The sequence below is a fragment of the Anabas testudineus genome, chromosome 1, assembly GCF_900324465.2.
Source record: "Anabas testudineus chromosome 1, fAnaTes1.2, whole genome shotgun sequence".
Taxonomy (NCBI): Eukaryota; Metazoa; Chordata; class Actinopteri; order Anabantiformes; family Anabantidae; genus Anabas; species Anabas testudineus.
In genome coordinates, this window is record NC_046610.1 from 6793905 (window position 1) to 6806871 (window position 12967).

At 42.6% G+C, this 12967-nt stretch overlaps 2 protein-coding genes across 4 annotated transcripts; one reads left to right on the plus strand and one right to left on the minus strand.

Annotated features, from left to right (window-relative positions):
• Positions 1 to 103: 103 nt before the first annotated feature.
• Positions 104 to 6602, minus strand: eif3ba (eukaryotic translation initiation factor 3, subunit Ba). Its single transcript, XM_026360402.1, has 19 exons — positions 6388 to 6602; positions 5310 to 5502; positions 5093 to 5212; positions 4955 to 5012; positions 3925 to 4053; positions 3684 to 3841; positions 3325 to 3456; positions 3149 to 3215; positions 3015 to 3061; positions 2689 to 2899; positions 2534 to 2606; positions 2328 to 2450; positions 2151 to 2229; positions 1874 to 2012; positions 1655 to 1780; positions 1477 to 1554; positions 1009 to 1117; positions 812 to 924; positions 104 to 656 (listed from the first exon to the last, which is right to left on the minus strand). Exons 1-18 carry the CDS (start codon positions 6485 to 6487, stop codon positions 824 to 826), a joined length of 2043 nt encoding a protein of 680 aa, XP_026216187.1. The 5' UTR covers positions 6488 to 6602; the 3' UTR covers positions 104 to 656; positions 812 to 823.
• A 206-nt stretch (positions 6603 to 6808) lies between these two features.
• On the plus strand, positions 6809 to 12624 carry brat1 (BRCA1-associated ATM activator 1). 3 transcript variants are annotated; one of them, XM_026358698.1, is made up of 12 exons: positions 6809 to 7123; positions 7415 to 7569; positions 7667 to 7814; positions 7953 to 8394; positions 8668 to 8787; positions 8889 to 8980; positions 9053 to 9153; positions 9255 to 9429; positions 9565 to 9638; positions 9968 to 10049; positions 10136 to 10413; positions 10737 to 12624. In XM_026358698.1, exons 1-12 carry the CDS (start codon positions 6988 to 6990, stop codon positions 11652 to 11654), a joined length of 2721 nt encoding a protein of 906 aa, XP_026214483.1. In that variant the 5' UTR covers positions 6809 to 6987; the 3' UTR covers positions 11655 to 12624. The 3 variants fall into 3 exon arrangements, with proteins under 3 accessions (XP_026214483.1, XP_026214481.1, XP_026214482.1); XM_026358696.1 differs by having other exon boundaries at positions 9050 to 9153; positions 10737 to 12623; XM_026358697.1 differs by having other exon boundaries at positions 8671 to 8787; positions 9050 to 9153; positions 10737 to 12623.
• Positions 12625 to 12967: the final 343 nt, after the last annotated feature.

Below are 12967 nucleotides of genomic sequence, written 5' to 3' on the forward strand. Positions count from 1 at the left end.
CATCTATAGATTTAGCTCGATGCCTGTGATTGCATCTTTTAATTGTGACCAGGAGAACAGACGATTCCCTTTTAATAAATAACAAACAAGAAGTCAGAGCCAGTTAATAATGAGTTTGAATGTTTATTTAAAGTTATTCCCGCTGCGCAACCCCTCCCTGTGTGAAAGCCTAGTCTGAAAGGAGGAGGATACAGGCCACTATAGCGCCACATCAGCACATTTATTAACAAGGCTACTTGTTTAGTCAGAACACCTCCACCCCCCACTGGTATGGCACTCTGTGCTGCCCAATGATAACACACTAGCATGATGAGGCTAGTACTAAAAAAAACCCCGGAAGAAGGTCCAATAAATGACAGGGCTGAGATTAGAGAGATTGACTCCAATTTATGAATAGAAAAGAAGAGGCAGTTTTACTAAATCAAGTTCCACAGAGAAAACAAAATGGGGCGGATGATGTGAGAGACAGGAAATACAGAGTATCCTCTGTTGTCTCTCGATGTGGCTGCTGATCCGCAAGGCGCACGTTGACGATGTCACTAAAGTTGAGCGATGAGGCTCGTTATGAACCCCGAGATTCAAAGTGTGGTGGTCGTCGTCCTTCTCCAGTCAATGACGCAGGTCCTCTCTCCTCCTTCCACACAAAAACGGATGGACTGAGACGGAGGGAAAAAGAACAAGTTAAGTACAGACGGAGAATGTGAGTGTTTGTTTCCGCTTTGGGTTAAATTTACATAAACTATCTCTATGAGCTAGAAATAACTTAGATAAGTCTTAAATCTGACTGTTGGACCTTTTAAACAAGTGTTACCTGCGTAGGGGACTACAGATCTCCAAGGGGAATGATTTCTTCGTTGATAAAAAACTCAATGGTCTCCTCTTCCCAGTCGTCCACGTTGCTGTCCAGCTCGTCGGTGTCCACTCCTGGAACACACAACAAAATGTCAGATTCTCTTAATTTAGGGGAAAAGTGGTTGAAGGAGAAAAACAAAACAAAAAAAGTCGCACCTTCTCTGAGCTCGAGGCGGATGCTCTTCTGTTCCTGATAGATCTGCATCGCCACCTCCCTGTAGCGGCGGTACTCTTCCATCATGGTTCTGCGCTTGTCCACCAGCTCCTACTCACACAAACACCCAAAATATTCAGCATCTTGTGCTTAAACGCTTCTTTGTGCAAATCATAACAGGATCAACATTTGCCTTGTGACACTAATGTTAGCTTAACAACAAAGCTCGATGCTCAGGTTACACATGCTGCCAATCGCATTAACCAGTGTAATTAAATTAACATGTAAACCCAGCTGTGTTTTACAGCTCTCTCTTCTTGAGAGACATCATTTAATCTTCATTCCCGGCTCATATGATTAGTTAAATCCATGGTTAGCAACAGTTAAAGATGGACGATCCTTGCTAAAGTACCATTCCCAAAAAACAAAATCCAGAAAGGATCTAGTTGAAGAAATTAAACCAGTCAAACCTTAGAAGCCTTGGACTGGCTCAGACGATCCTTCTGCTCAAAGATCTTTGAGTATTTCTTAAGATCCTTCTTGATCATCTGTAAAAGATAGAGGGACATTTACTATAGTGTATTGTCATAAAATATATAAAGTATACAGAGGATATATATATAACTGTATTTATAAATAAAGCTGTACCTTGATCTGTTCTATGCTGAGCAGGGTAGGAGGTCTGGGTCTCCAGAGGAGCTGACAGAAGCGATCTTTGTTGTTCTTCTGAAGAAGACGACCCTGGAATGTCCACAGCCAGTACGCATTGTCCACCTACAGAGGAACAGGCCATGAATAGTATACATTTTAAAAGTTTAAAAAGTGGCAGGAAAAGGTACATTTCTGGAGTGACGGAGCAGTGAATACCTTGTGGCTCCACCAGGAGACCGAGGTGACGACGTAGCGACCAGTTGGGTCCCACTCCACGTCAGAGGCCATGTAGTGCTCTGCTATGTTCATCATGGTGCAGTCAGATGTGTCCACAAAGGCAAGAGCTCCGTTCATACTGCACACAAAATTAAACCCACATAATAATCAGGAGAGTCGCTTTTACAGGAGGTGTCAGATAAGTTATTCTTGTTGTTTGTCAACAGCAGCCAGTTCCTGTCACTCACTAATGCAAACACAAGCAGAGTTAACTGACCTCCTGAGTCCAGCCAGCACCATAAACTGTCCCTGGGGGCTCCAGAAAATGCTGTTGGCCTGCTGCTTGTCAAACATCTCTGTAGAAAAAGATCAGTGGCACAGAGGTTTACAGCGTGTCCCAGACTGTGCAACACCAGTCAACAGTAAGGTTAGCATATCTGCTCCATCTACTCACTTATGAGGTCAATCTTGCCGTTGTTTTTGACATGATAGAAGGAGGCGTTTATTCTGGGAGACTCTCCGTGGAGAACAGCAAACTTGCTGCCATTGGGCTCCCAGGCAAACGCTATGATGCTTTCTGGAAGGAAAATGGCAACTTTAGCAGATCAGGTCTACTTCCTACTAGAAACTAAACCGTCTGTGTGTTCATACTGTTCTTACCCTTCATCTCCACCACATCAACAGGAACCTGCTTCTCTCTCATGCGGAAGATTTCAAAGTTGGTAACAACACCCTAAAAGACAAAACTAAATTTAGCATTTCATTTTTAAGCCACCATCAGTTTCTCTAGCTCTCTTTTTTTCATCTCTGAGTACCTGTGTTCCTTTGGGAGTTCTGTCCACTTTGACACACAGGTAATCTCCATTCCTCTGCCAGTGCAGTTTGCAGTCGACAACGTTGAAGAGGTTGCGTACTCGGATCTCCTGACGGGAAGGCAGCTGCATCAGAGTCACTCTGGCTGGGATGTCTTTGTCCTCAGGTACCCAGAATGCTATGATGTTATCACCAGGAGACCATGAGAAGTCCCTGTAAACAAACACGTAAACACATTTTATCGTCCACATGCTGCCACCATTAAAACATACATTTAAAACATGTAATTACCAAATATATGCTTTATGTTATTATGAAGGACTCTTACTTGATCCCATTGATCTTTAGACTCTTCTTGTCGAGCAAGCCCATAGACTGAAAGAAGCAGAAACATAGCTTTAATGCCACGTGTACACTGTACATAGAGAATAGTTTTTTTGTTGTTTTTTTAAGTCTACTTACTGGAGTTTCATAAATGCTCAGTGTGTCTGTGGTCATCCTGGCAAAGAACTTTCCGTCATGGCTCCACCTAATTACAAATAATACCCACAATTAGAGTAAATTCAAATACCTTTTTAACGAATAAATGCAAAACACTTAAGCTGATGCAATTTTACAAGAGGAGCAAGTGAACTGACTTGAATATAGGCCAGTGTGCAGAGCTCTCGCAGTGGAAGCCTCTTTTCTTCTGTCCAGTGAGAATGTCCCAGATGATGATGGCCTGTGGGTCCTCTTTGGTGTCCATCAGTGGACTGAAGGTCACAACATACCTGCAATACATCACGAGTACACATGAAGCTTTGGACATTTGTCTAACTATACCTATCATCCACTTAACTTATGTGATCAGAGTTTGAGTCGTAACTCATAAGATATAGAGGGAAATGATGGAACCAGATAAAAACATTTTTTAAAGATGATATTCTACTGTCTTTTTCTAAATGAGAAATCACCTTTCTTATTTTAAATTGTGCACTTCACTACATTAACCCCTTACCTCTCACATGGTGAAAAGTCGATGAGAGACACCCCCTGATGGCTGAACCTCTGAATCTGTTTGAACTTCTCACCACCCCACAAAGCAATTCCACGTTGGTGGAATGTGGCCAAGTAGGTACCTTTAGGAGACCAGCGCACATATGTCTCTGTCCAACGCTGCAGCAAGACACAAAAGGGTTAAATATCTGCAACCCAACAATACCAGCCTATCCAACTGAATCTAGCACTGAATGACTTACTGCTCTCTCTTCAACTGTGATAGGCTCCTTTGCATCATTTGAGAAAATAGCAGTCCTCTCTCCAGCTTCGTAGATCACACTGTATTGGTCACGGCAATCTGGGTCCTCAATCCAATGGCGCATATTACCCTGAATAAATACAGGTAACTGGAGCTTACTGCATCTGGGCATTGTATTTGTCCTGGTAATATTCTGTACAACCTTAATCGTTTACTGTAATCCAGTGAACACACTATCGTGGAGACCTTTAGCCTCATGCTGCTGCTGCTACCCTTAAACCTGGACACTGTCTATCACAGTGGCATTTTATTCATTACTGCAAACTGTTACTGTACTCATCACTGTAAAAACGTTACGTGGTCATCTCTGGCATTTCAACAAAATACTTCATACCAGTGTCTTCATCTGACCGGGCTAACAGCCCAAGATGCTGAGATATTTCTTACATAACACCATTTATACTGATCAATTGTTTCTTGAAATCCTTTTAATGAAGGAACCACCCAAAACCACAGCTCTTGTTCTCTGCAAAAAAAGCACTCAAATGTTTATCTAAAGCTCATGAGGGTGTAGCGCCCTGGGTTACTAAACCCTAGTGCATACCTTTCAAAGTTCAAGTCATCTTAGTATACAATATATTCTCTCTTTGTGTTTCAAGCAGTGTTTCTCTACTGAGCTGCAATTGAAAGGTAATATTAAACTAAAAACGCTGCAAGATATCTGGAGTGTTGAAGCCCTACATTGTCTTCAGATTAAGGTTTTAGGACACCTCTGCACAGAGGGAGGATCATGGGGTTTAGCCCCCATCACACATTGGACCCATCTTTTATGAGGAATCTCATAAATTCCAGTATAAACAGTTGCTGCGACGAATGTTTGGGTGAATGAAAGGCCTCTCCTGTCACTCTTGCAAGAGAGTTCTTGATCTCACTGAGGCTTCTTGAAACAATTAACTATTATTTCCTCTGAATAGCTGAACTATTATAAACTAGTAGAACTGCTTAAAAAAAAAAAAAAAAGACAAACTCACAAAATCTTTGAAAGGCTGCTTCTCTGGAGTTTCCCACACATCACTGATGTTCATGTACCTGGAAAAGTTCGAAAACAAAATTAATTTCACTGTAACACATATATCTGCTGCACATTTAAACAGAAGTGACCCACTTACTTGTCAAAGTCAGTAAAGAGATTGACCCTGAATGTATGTTGTTTGTCGAGTTTGTATCCGTCTGCGTTTTTTACTGCCTCAAGGGCCTGAGTAGGAGAAGCATATTCCAAGAAGATGTACCTGCACAGACAGAAGACATATTTTATCTCTTCCGCTCAACATTGAGGAAGTATATAAAGAATAATAGACAACAAACTTATACATAACAAGATCATACCCTTTGGTCATGCCATCAGCATCTGGGTAGAACTCTGTAGTGATCTTTCCAAACTTGGAGAAAATCTTGTGAATGACATTTTTGAGTTTCTCCAACCGCTCTGGTCCGACCTGAGGAACATTGTCCACCACCACTACCGAGTCTATGCCGTCAGCCTCCTGGGGCTTTTCCCTCAGGATGTCATCCAGAAGCTCTGAATACAAAAGAGGAAGGAAAGTACAACAGTATTACTTATGGCATCCATGTATTGGTACAGGCCTCCTAATTAAATAAAAACTGCAGAAGAGGACTAGCACCATTTTTATCTTTATTATTAATGTTCATTTGAATGACTGTCAAAACAATTATTCAAGTGAAGGTGCACTATGATGACAGGTTTTAGTTTAAATTGTAGAGTTGGATTAATTCAACTTTATTTTCTGAAAGCTGCTGTTATTAAATTGAAATCTAGTGGAAGGTCTCGGTACTTGTAGACCTACACATACTGATACAAATGTGTGCATGTAAATTAAAATTAATTAAATTCTATTCAGGTTGAAGTGCAATGGACAGTAGCTTAACCTATTGTTATCAAATTATAATAATCAATAGCTAGTACCCAAAAAATGAATATTAAAGCCATTTGGAAAGTAGATTTATTTGAGAACTGCTGCATTAGACAAAATTAGCTAAGCTTAGCTAAGTGGCTTAACAAACTAGGAACTGGGTATTTTATCTATTCGGGTACATTGTAGTGCTATTAATTAATAGTGTATTAATGTGCTGTTTCACTTTTCATAACGACAAGGCCACAATGAGCGTTTGTCTGGGTGAGGCTTCAACGGGCGTTCAATTGAGCTGAGATAGCATCAGTTAATGTTAGCCGATGATGGGCATACTGAAATTAAAATACTAGAAATCACAATCAAATATCTAAGCACTAACGCTGATTATAACTCACATTTGCTATAAGGCATACATCTGGTTTGGTAGCACCGGTAGCACCACCACTGCCCACCCGTTAGCTAACGCTAATGAGGCTCTCAGCTAACGGTTAGCACCAGGCCCGAAAGCCGGCGTCTTTCCTGCTGACACTTACCCTCATCCTCGACATCATCCACGAAGTCCTCCGAGTCGCTGAAGGAAGGCTCTTCCTCTTCGTACTCTGGGTCGTCCACCATATCCACCGTATCTTGCATTTAACAAGACTACAACACGGATTTCTCGCTAAAACGGAGCAGTAATCCCCAAACTAAAGAGGCTGTCGGTCCTCGGCCGGTGCGGCACCATGTGCGTCTACGTGCAAATGGACGACGTGACGGAAACGGAGCGCCGGAACCTGCTCGCTGGCGCCGCGACAGGCTGCGCAAAAACGGTAAAGTTGTAAAACATATGGCTGGGTAGTAGGCGCGGAGGAAGCGCGTCCAATGTAGGCCAATCCATGTGTTTATAAATCAATAAACGACGCAGCTGCGTTTGTTATGACGCTCAAAGTGACCGTGAAGGGAAGAAGAGGAAGCCCCGCACCGGTAGATCCGAAACTGTTTCCCGCGAGATGAGCGCTTAGTAAAACTACCATAAAATATATGCATATTATTTCTACTAAATAAATTAGTTTGTAGTTGTATTAACAGATATGTGAGTAAATATTCGGTGTAAGTATTTAGCCGTATACCTGCGTGCAGTATACAGAGGTTGTATGAGCACCATGGACAGGGAGTGTGTTTCACTGCTGCCCCGGGTCTGTGAGGTGCTGGCGGACTCAGGGAGATCTCTACACGATGACACAAGTCTGGAGAAACTGCTGGACTGGTTCACCGAGCTCACCAAGACCGGTTAGTACCAAAACGACTGGGATAGAGCTTGCTACTCTCTCCGATTTCAGCTGCAAGCAGAGATATAGTTTATTATAGGGAAGACAGAGAGATGTTTACATCATTAAAGTTTGAACTGTAAGTCACACAGTAAAGACACACTGCAGCTTCATTATGAGACTGATTGTAACCTCTCCCACCCAGAAAATAGTTGGGTACATTAACCGCTCAAAACATTTTGCTCAATTATTTAACACATTTTTGATTTGCAATCAACATCTGACGGCTCTCTCATGTCTGTCTTTTCTTCAGATGATGGTGGATCGCTGCTGGAGTCCTGTCCCTGTCTGCTCGAATTCATATCCACCGTGGTTTACAACACCGCTTCAGACCCCGGTGTCCTGTCCTTCACTCTAAAACTCACAGGCTTAATGGCTGCCCGGGAAAACGGCTTCAAAATCCTTCAGGTAGAGCTCACGTCAAATTGCCCTTTTAAGAAACTATTATTTCTAAACTTATTCTAAAGCCAACCTGACTCTGGTGATGATGATCTTGACTCTACAGGAGAGCTCTGTTCTGGACCTGGTCTTTAATATGCAGCACTGGCAAGAAGCAGGGCTCTGGGATGACCCCTGTATGCGGATTGGCTGGATCCAGGGATTACAGAGCATGCTCCAGCATCCAAAGGCTTTCAGTCTCTTTGTACAGTCAGGTGATACCCTCATGTAGAAAGTAAACAATCTCTTCTGTCACTTTATAAGACACAGTGTTATATCTGAGTACTTCTTCCATCACTGTCCCCAAATACCATTTCATGCTTTTAATTCTGAAACATGAAATATGTTTCCAGATTTTATTCAGCCGCTGTTACGACTCCAGTCAGACACGAGTCTTTTTGTGGCCTCAGCTGCCAATCAAATGCTCGCCCACGTCCTGCTCCATTTTCAGCCGCCGGCGTCTACGAGGAGTGACGGCATAGATAGAAAAGATGGCAATGACATGCAGACATGTGCGCCCATCACAGCTGTCACTATGGAGACCAGTGGGGAATACACTGCTGTAGTCATGGCGCTTTCAGAGTACCTCAAGGAGTCACTGGTTCCTGAAGTAAACACACAGCATCATCAGAGTGTGCAGCTCCTCAAACTGCTGGCCCTGCTTCTCGCCCAGGCCAGACCTCCTCTTCGGGACACACTGCTCCGGACCGTCGCAGACTCCCTGGAGGTGCTGGTGACAACAGCCTACGCTCAACTCACGCTGCCTCTGATGGATGTGATCCTGGCTGCACACAGGTAGACGAGTCTCTTACAAGAATACGCACACAGTAGATTAGAGCTTTGAAAAGACAGACTAATCGTGTACAGTGCTCAACACAGCATAACAGGAAATGGAAAAACGGAAAAACGTGTGCACACACTGACGGCTAACGGCACAATATAAATTTAACATGTCATGATAATGAAGTGAATTTTTAGTGTTAAACATCTCTCCATGTTTGTCTCCATGTTTGTCTCCATGTTTGTCTCCATGTTGGTCTCCATGTTTGTCTCCATGTTGGTCTCCAGCAGCTCCGGTGGTGATAAACAGGACAAGCATGTCTCCTGTCTTCTGTCATCCATGTTAAACATCAACAGACCTGTTGACCTCATTAAGGCTGCAGCTGTGTTTCTGCGCAGAGGCCATCAGTAAGCATCTGTTCACACTCTCATGCAGAATGTGGCTTTAGCCCCAGCAGCACAAGTTCAGTTCGGAGATGTAATGATTCTTCTTCTATGTTTCTGTGCAGTGACACTGTCCACACAGCCCAGGCTGTCAGAATATTGCTGCTACCCCTCGATGTTATTTCTGGTCAGAGTCTGCTGGGCACCAATTCTGCAGGTAATACACAGAAAATAAAACTCTGCTGTTTAGCATCGGTTCCATTTAACAACTTTTATATTCCTGCAGCAGAGAAGCATCGATTCTCCACAACAGAGCAGCTGAAGAGTAAAACCTCCTGCATCTCTATGATCTGCGTCTGCCTGACAAACACACCACACATCTCACTCATGGTGAGGCACAAAGCAGCGATGGGGAAATGGACCGTGTGTCTTATATGCAGCAGTGTAATAACGTCACTGTCTTTCTCTCTCTCTCTCTCTCTTTCCATCAGCCTGCTGATGTCCTCCCCTGTCCTCCAGGTTTAATTGTCACTGCAGTTCTGACATTATTAACTATCTGCAGTGGCCACACATCGTTATCATCTGAGGTTTTCAGGAACGTTATCGGCAGCGGAAAAGTTCAGAAATGTGCTTTAGAGGCTCTGACCGCTCTCAGCTGCTGCCCAGGTATATAAATAAATAAACTTCTTTCCTTTTCTCAGCAATAAGAATACACTAACAACCAAAGCAATTTAAAAATGTAACATATATATTGTATAAATATGATATTGATCATGATTATTTGATGTGTATGTGTTTTAGGAGCAAAGGAAAAGGCGAATGAGGTGTTCACAGTTCTGCTACAGTATCTGGCCAATCCTGATTCTGACCCCACTGTAAGTTTGCATGTTTACAGTAGTAGTATTAATAAAACTGTTAGTTACACTTTATTATACTAGACTGAGTGTCAGGACTAGTGTTGTGGGATGTAACATCCTGGTAAGTGTTGGATTGTTGTAGTTAGATGATCTTTCATACTTCTCATGACAGAAAAATGTGTTTTAGTTTTCAAAATGTTGGTGTCGTTACATCACAGCCTCTATCCACGTAACAACACCTCCACCTTAACTGCTTCATGTTAGAATTCACATAGACACAGTAAGGTGGAGAAATTAAAATATCTATTCTTTATTTCATGTTGTGATATTTGCTGTTTGTTACTCAGGTGCTACACAAATCCTACCAGGCCTTAATAAAATGGAGTGTGTGTACAAACCCCTCCTGTATTACAGACCAGCTCAGACGAGGTAAAGTTCACGTCAGTGATGCTCATAAATACTCAGCATGTGCTGTGTTAATCACATTTTTTTGTGGTTGTCTGTATTCCTGCCAGATCTCATCGAGGTGGTAAAGAAACGTGTGTGTGACATGCGTTGGGAGGTGAGAGACTCAACTGTGGAGTTTCTGGGAAAGGTAGCAGGTGTCCGGAAACAACCTGAGGAGGTGGCTGACAGGTCTGAGGATCTAATGATCAGCACCTCCTGCACCACTCCTCTCCTGAAGGAGGCACTGCAGGATCCAGAGAGTTATGTGAGAGCCAGCGCCATCTCTGCCCTGGCACAGACACTGACACACAGCTGGAGGCAGGGGGCAGCACTCACACAGGAGCAGGTAGGAAGCAATTGTATCATGACTCTTATTATTCTCATTTTATGACTCTACAGGAAGAACCTTCTGTCATATTTATGTTTTCCCCTTGTCTATTATGTTACATTTTGAATGGTCTAACCAAAGCTGCTAGTATGAATTCTGATATTAAAATATTTCCTTTCATCACACTAACACTTCTGATTCATGACATCACTTAGTTTGGGTTTTTTGCTCATAAATATATGAACATATAAAGAACAGTTATGAGAGAAATACGTGTTTTAAGTCCGTGTACGAGGTAAATTAACTGTTATTGATAATTTCAACCATCTGTGCGTCCTCAGACAGAAACAGTGAAACAGCTGCTTGAAACTCTCTCCAAGGACACTGAGGGATTCGCCAGGAGGGCTGTCATACAATACTTCATCGCCTGGTTCTCTTCCAGCTCCTCACACTCGCCTCCATCATCATCATCCACCTCCTCCTCCTCTCTGCTGATGAACTCTGTGCGCTCCGTCCTCTCTCTCGGCAGTGCTGATCTGGACTGGGAGGTCAAAGTTCACACACTGGAGCTGGCTCGGCTGCTGCTAGATGAAGCCTTGTCTGGTCAGCGGGGTTATAGAAAGAGCTTGGACACACATCCCGCCCTGCTACACCCGTACGCTGTTGTTTCTGACCAGGCGTACACACTTCACACACACTCGGAGGCAGTGGAGACAGATTTAGCCGCTGTGTTAAACACTCTGGTCGAGCTGGGAGTCATCTCAGCGTTGTTGAGTGGTCTGGTCGACTGTGATAGACCTGTGGCTTTGAAAGCATGTCAACTGCTGATAACACTCAGAGACACAGCCTGCCCTCTGTCGCTAGGGGCCCTGGATGCAACTGCTGCCATAGCAACATTGGCTAGGGTGTCCTGTGAGCTGCCTAGTTGGGGCTGGGGGCAGGAGATCAAAAAAATCCTGGAGATGAAGAGGAGTGATTGGCCTAACGGGGTGTCTGTCGCTGCACAGAGAAGTTTCAGTAGCGTAGATGATGATGATACTGAAGAGGTCGGGACCAAAGGAGCCCACAGTGTGTGTGTCAGTGTGTGTAAGGTGCTGAGGTCTCTGGGTTTAGACGAGAGGCTGCACGTTCTCACTCAAAGCAGCGACCACATCCATAACTCTCCCCTCTCTCTGCTACAGGACTTACTGACCGCAAGTGCTGCATGCGCTCACACAGACACACAACCAGGACAAGAAGTCATAGTGGACTGTTACTGACAAGACAAATGCAGGCTCCCATGTTGGGTTGTCATCATCGAATATATATATTCACAGTTTTGAGCATCGATTAACAGCAGCATTGCAATTGTTAATCTTTGTTGGATTTTTCACAATGTAATATATTGAATTTCAGTTTTGCACTTAGAAAGTCTGTAAAACTTGACAAGATGATTATAACTCCACTGCAGCTCCATTCAACCTGTTCTTTACCTGTCTAGTTCATAAATTTACCACTTTGCTTCATTGTCACTTCACTCATAAAATTTCAGGCACAGCAGGCAGCTGTTTTCATTGGAAAAGGTGTAAAAGAATTTAACCTTTCCCAGCAAAAAGAGCACACTGTCACTTTTAGAGACTTTCTGGTAAACATGGTAGAGACTTTAAAGAGAGGGGACCAGCCGGGTCGACCAGAAACTCGACTCCAAATGTTGTGCTGGAACTGCTTGATGTGTAAATAACAAACTGTTTGCTCTGTCAACTAAAGGAGTGATGATATGTCAGTGTCAATTATATCAGCTCACTAACAGAGTTAAGCACACGACTAAATCTGAGAACTGAACAGACCGGGGACGACATCAAATGTGAAACCAAAACTTTTATCTATAATTTTGCTTCATTTCAGTCGTTGCTCACTGTTCTCTGCAGGATGATGCGACTTTGTCCTGTTTTATGGATCCTGAAGTGATTTAAATTAAAATGCACAAGATGGAAACAGAGGAACATGTTTAAATAATGTACATTTTAAAATAACCACATACTGCTGATAAACAGTCAAGACATCACTCATCAGTAACTAGTGAGAACTGTACATTTATCCACCTTATTTTTATGCACAAATTCATTGTAAATAAATCTTCAGCCTTTGTGAATTTTAGTTGTACTTCAACTTTATTACCATCATAGAATCCACAGGATTATCAATGCTGTAGTCAGATATTCAGGTAAATAGGAGCATAATCAATAAAATTTGCAATGAAATGGAAGAAAATACAATTTAAAAAGTATCACTGAAAGAAGAAAACAAAATTCTACTTGTCATTGTACATAGTCGAGTGTTCCCATAGTTTCAGCAATCAGCTGGTAATCTGCTATTAAAAACTTTTTAAATGCAAGAAAAAACAAGAGCGTCAGCTGGAAACATTTATTATAATAAGAAGAGATCATAAAGCCTTTTGCCAGAATCCAGTTAATAACGTTTTTTATTCTCGAGGTTCAACTTTATTGTTGTTAAAGAATACAGTTGCACAATGAAACACAGCTGCAGGTTCATCTAAATAGGTCATATATTTTAAGCTGGAATAGAAATAGAA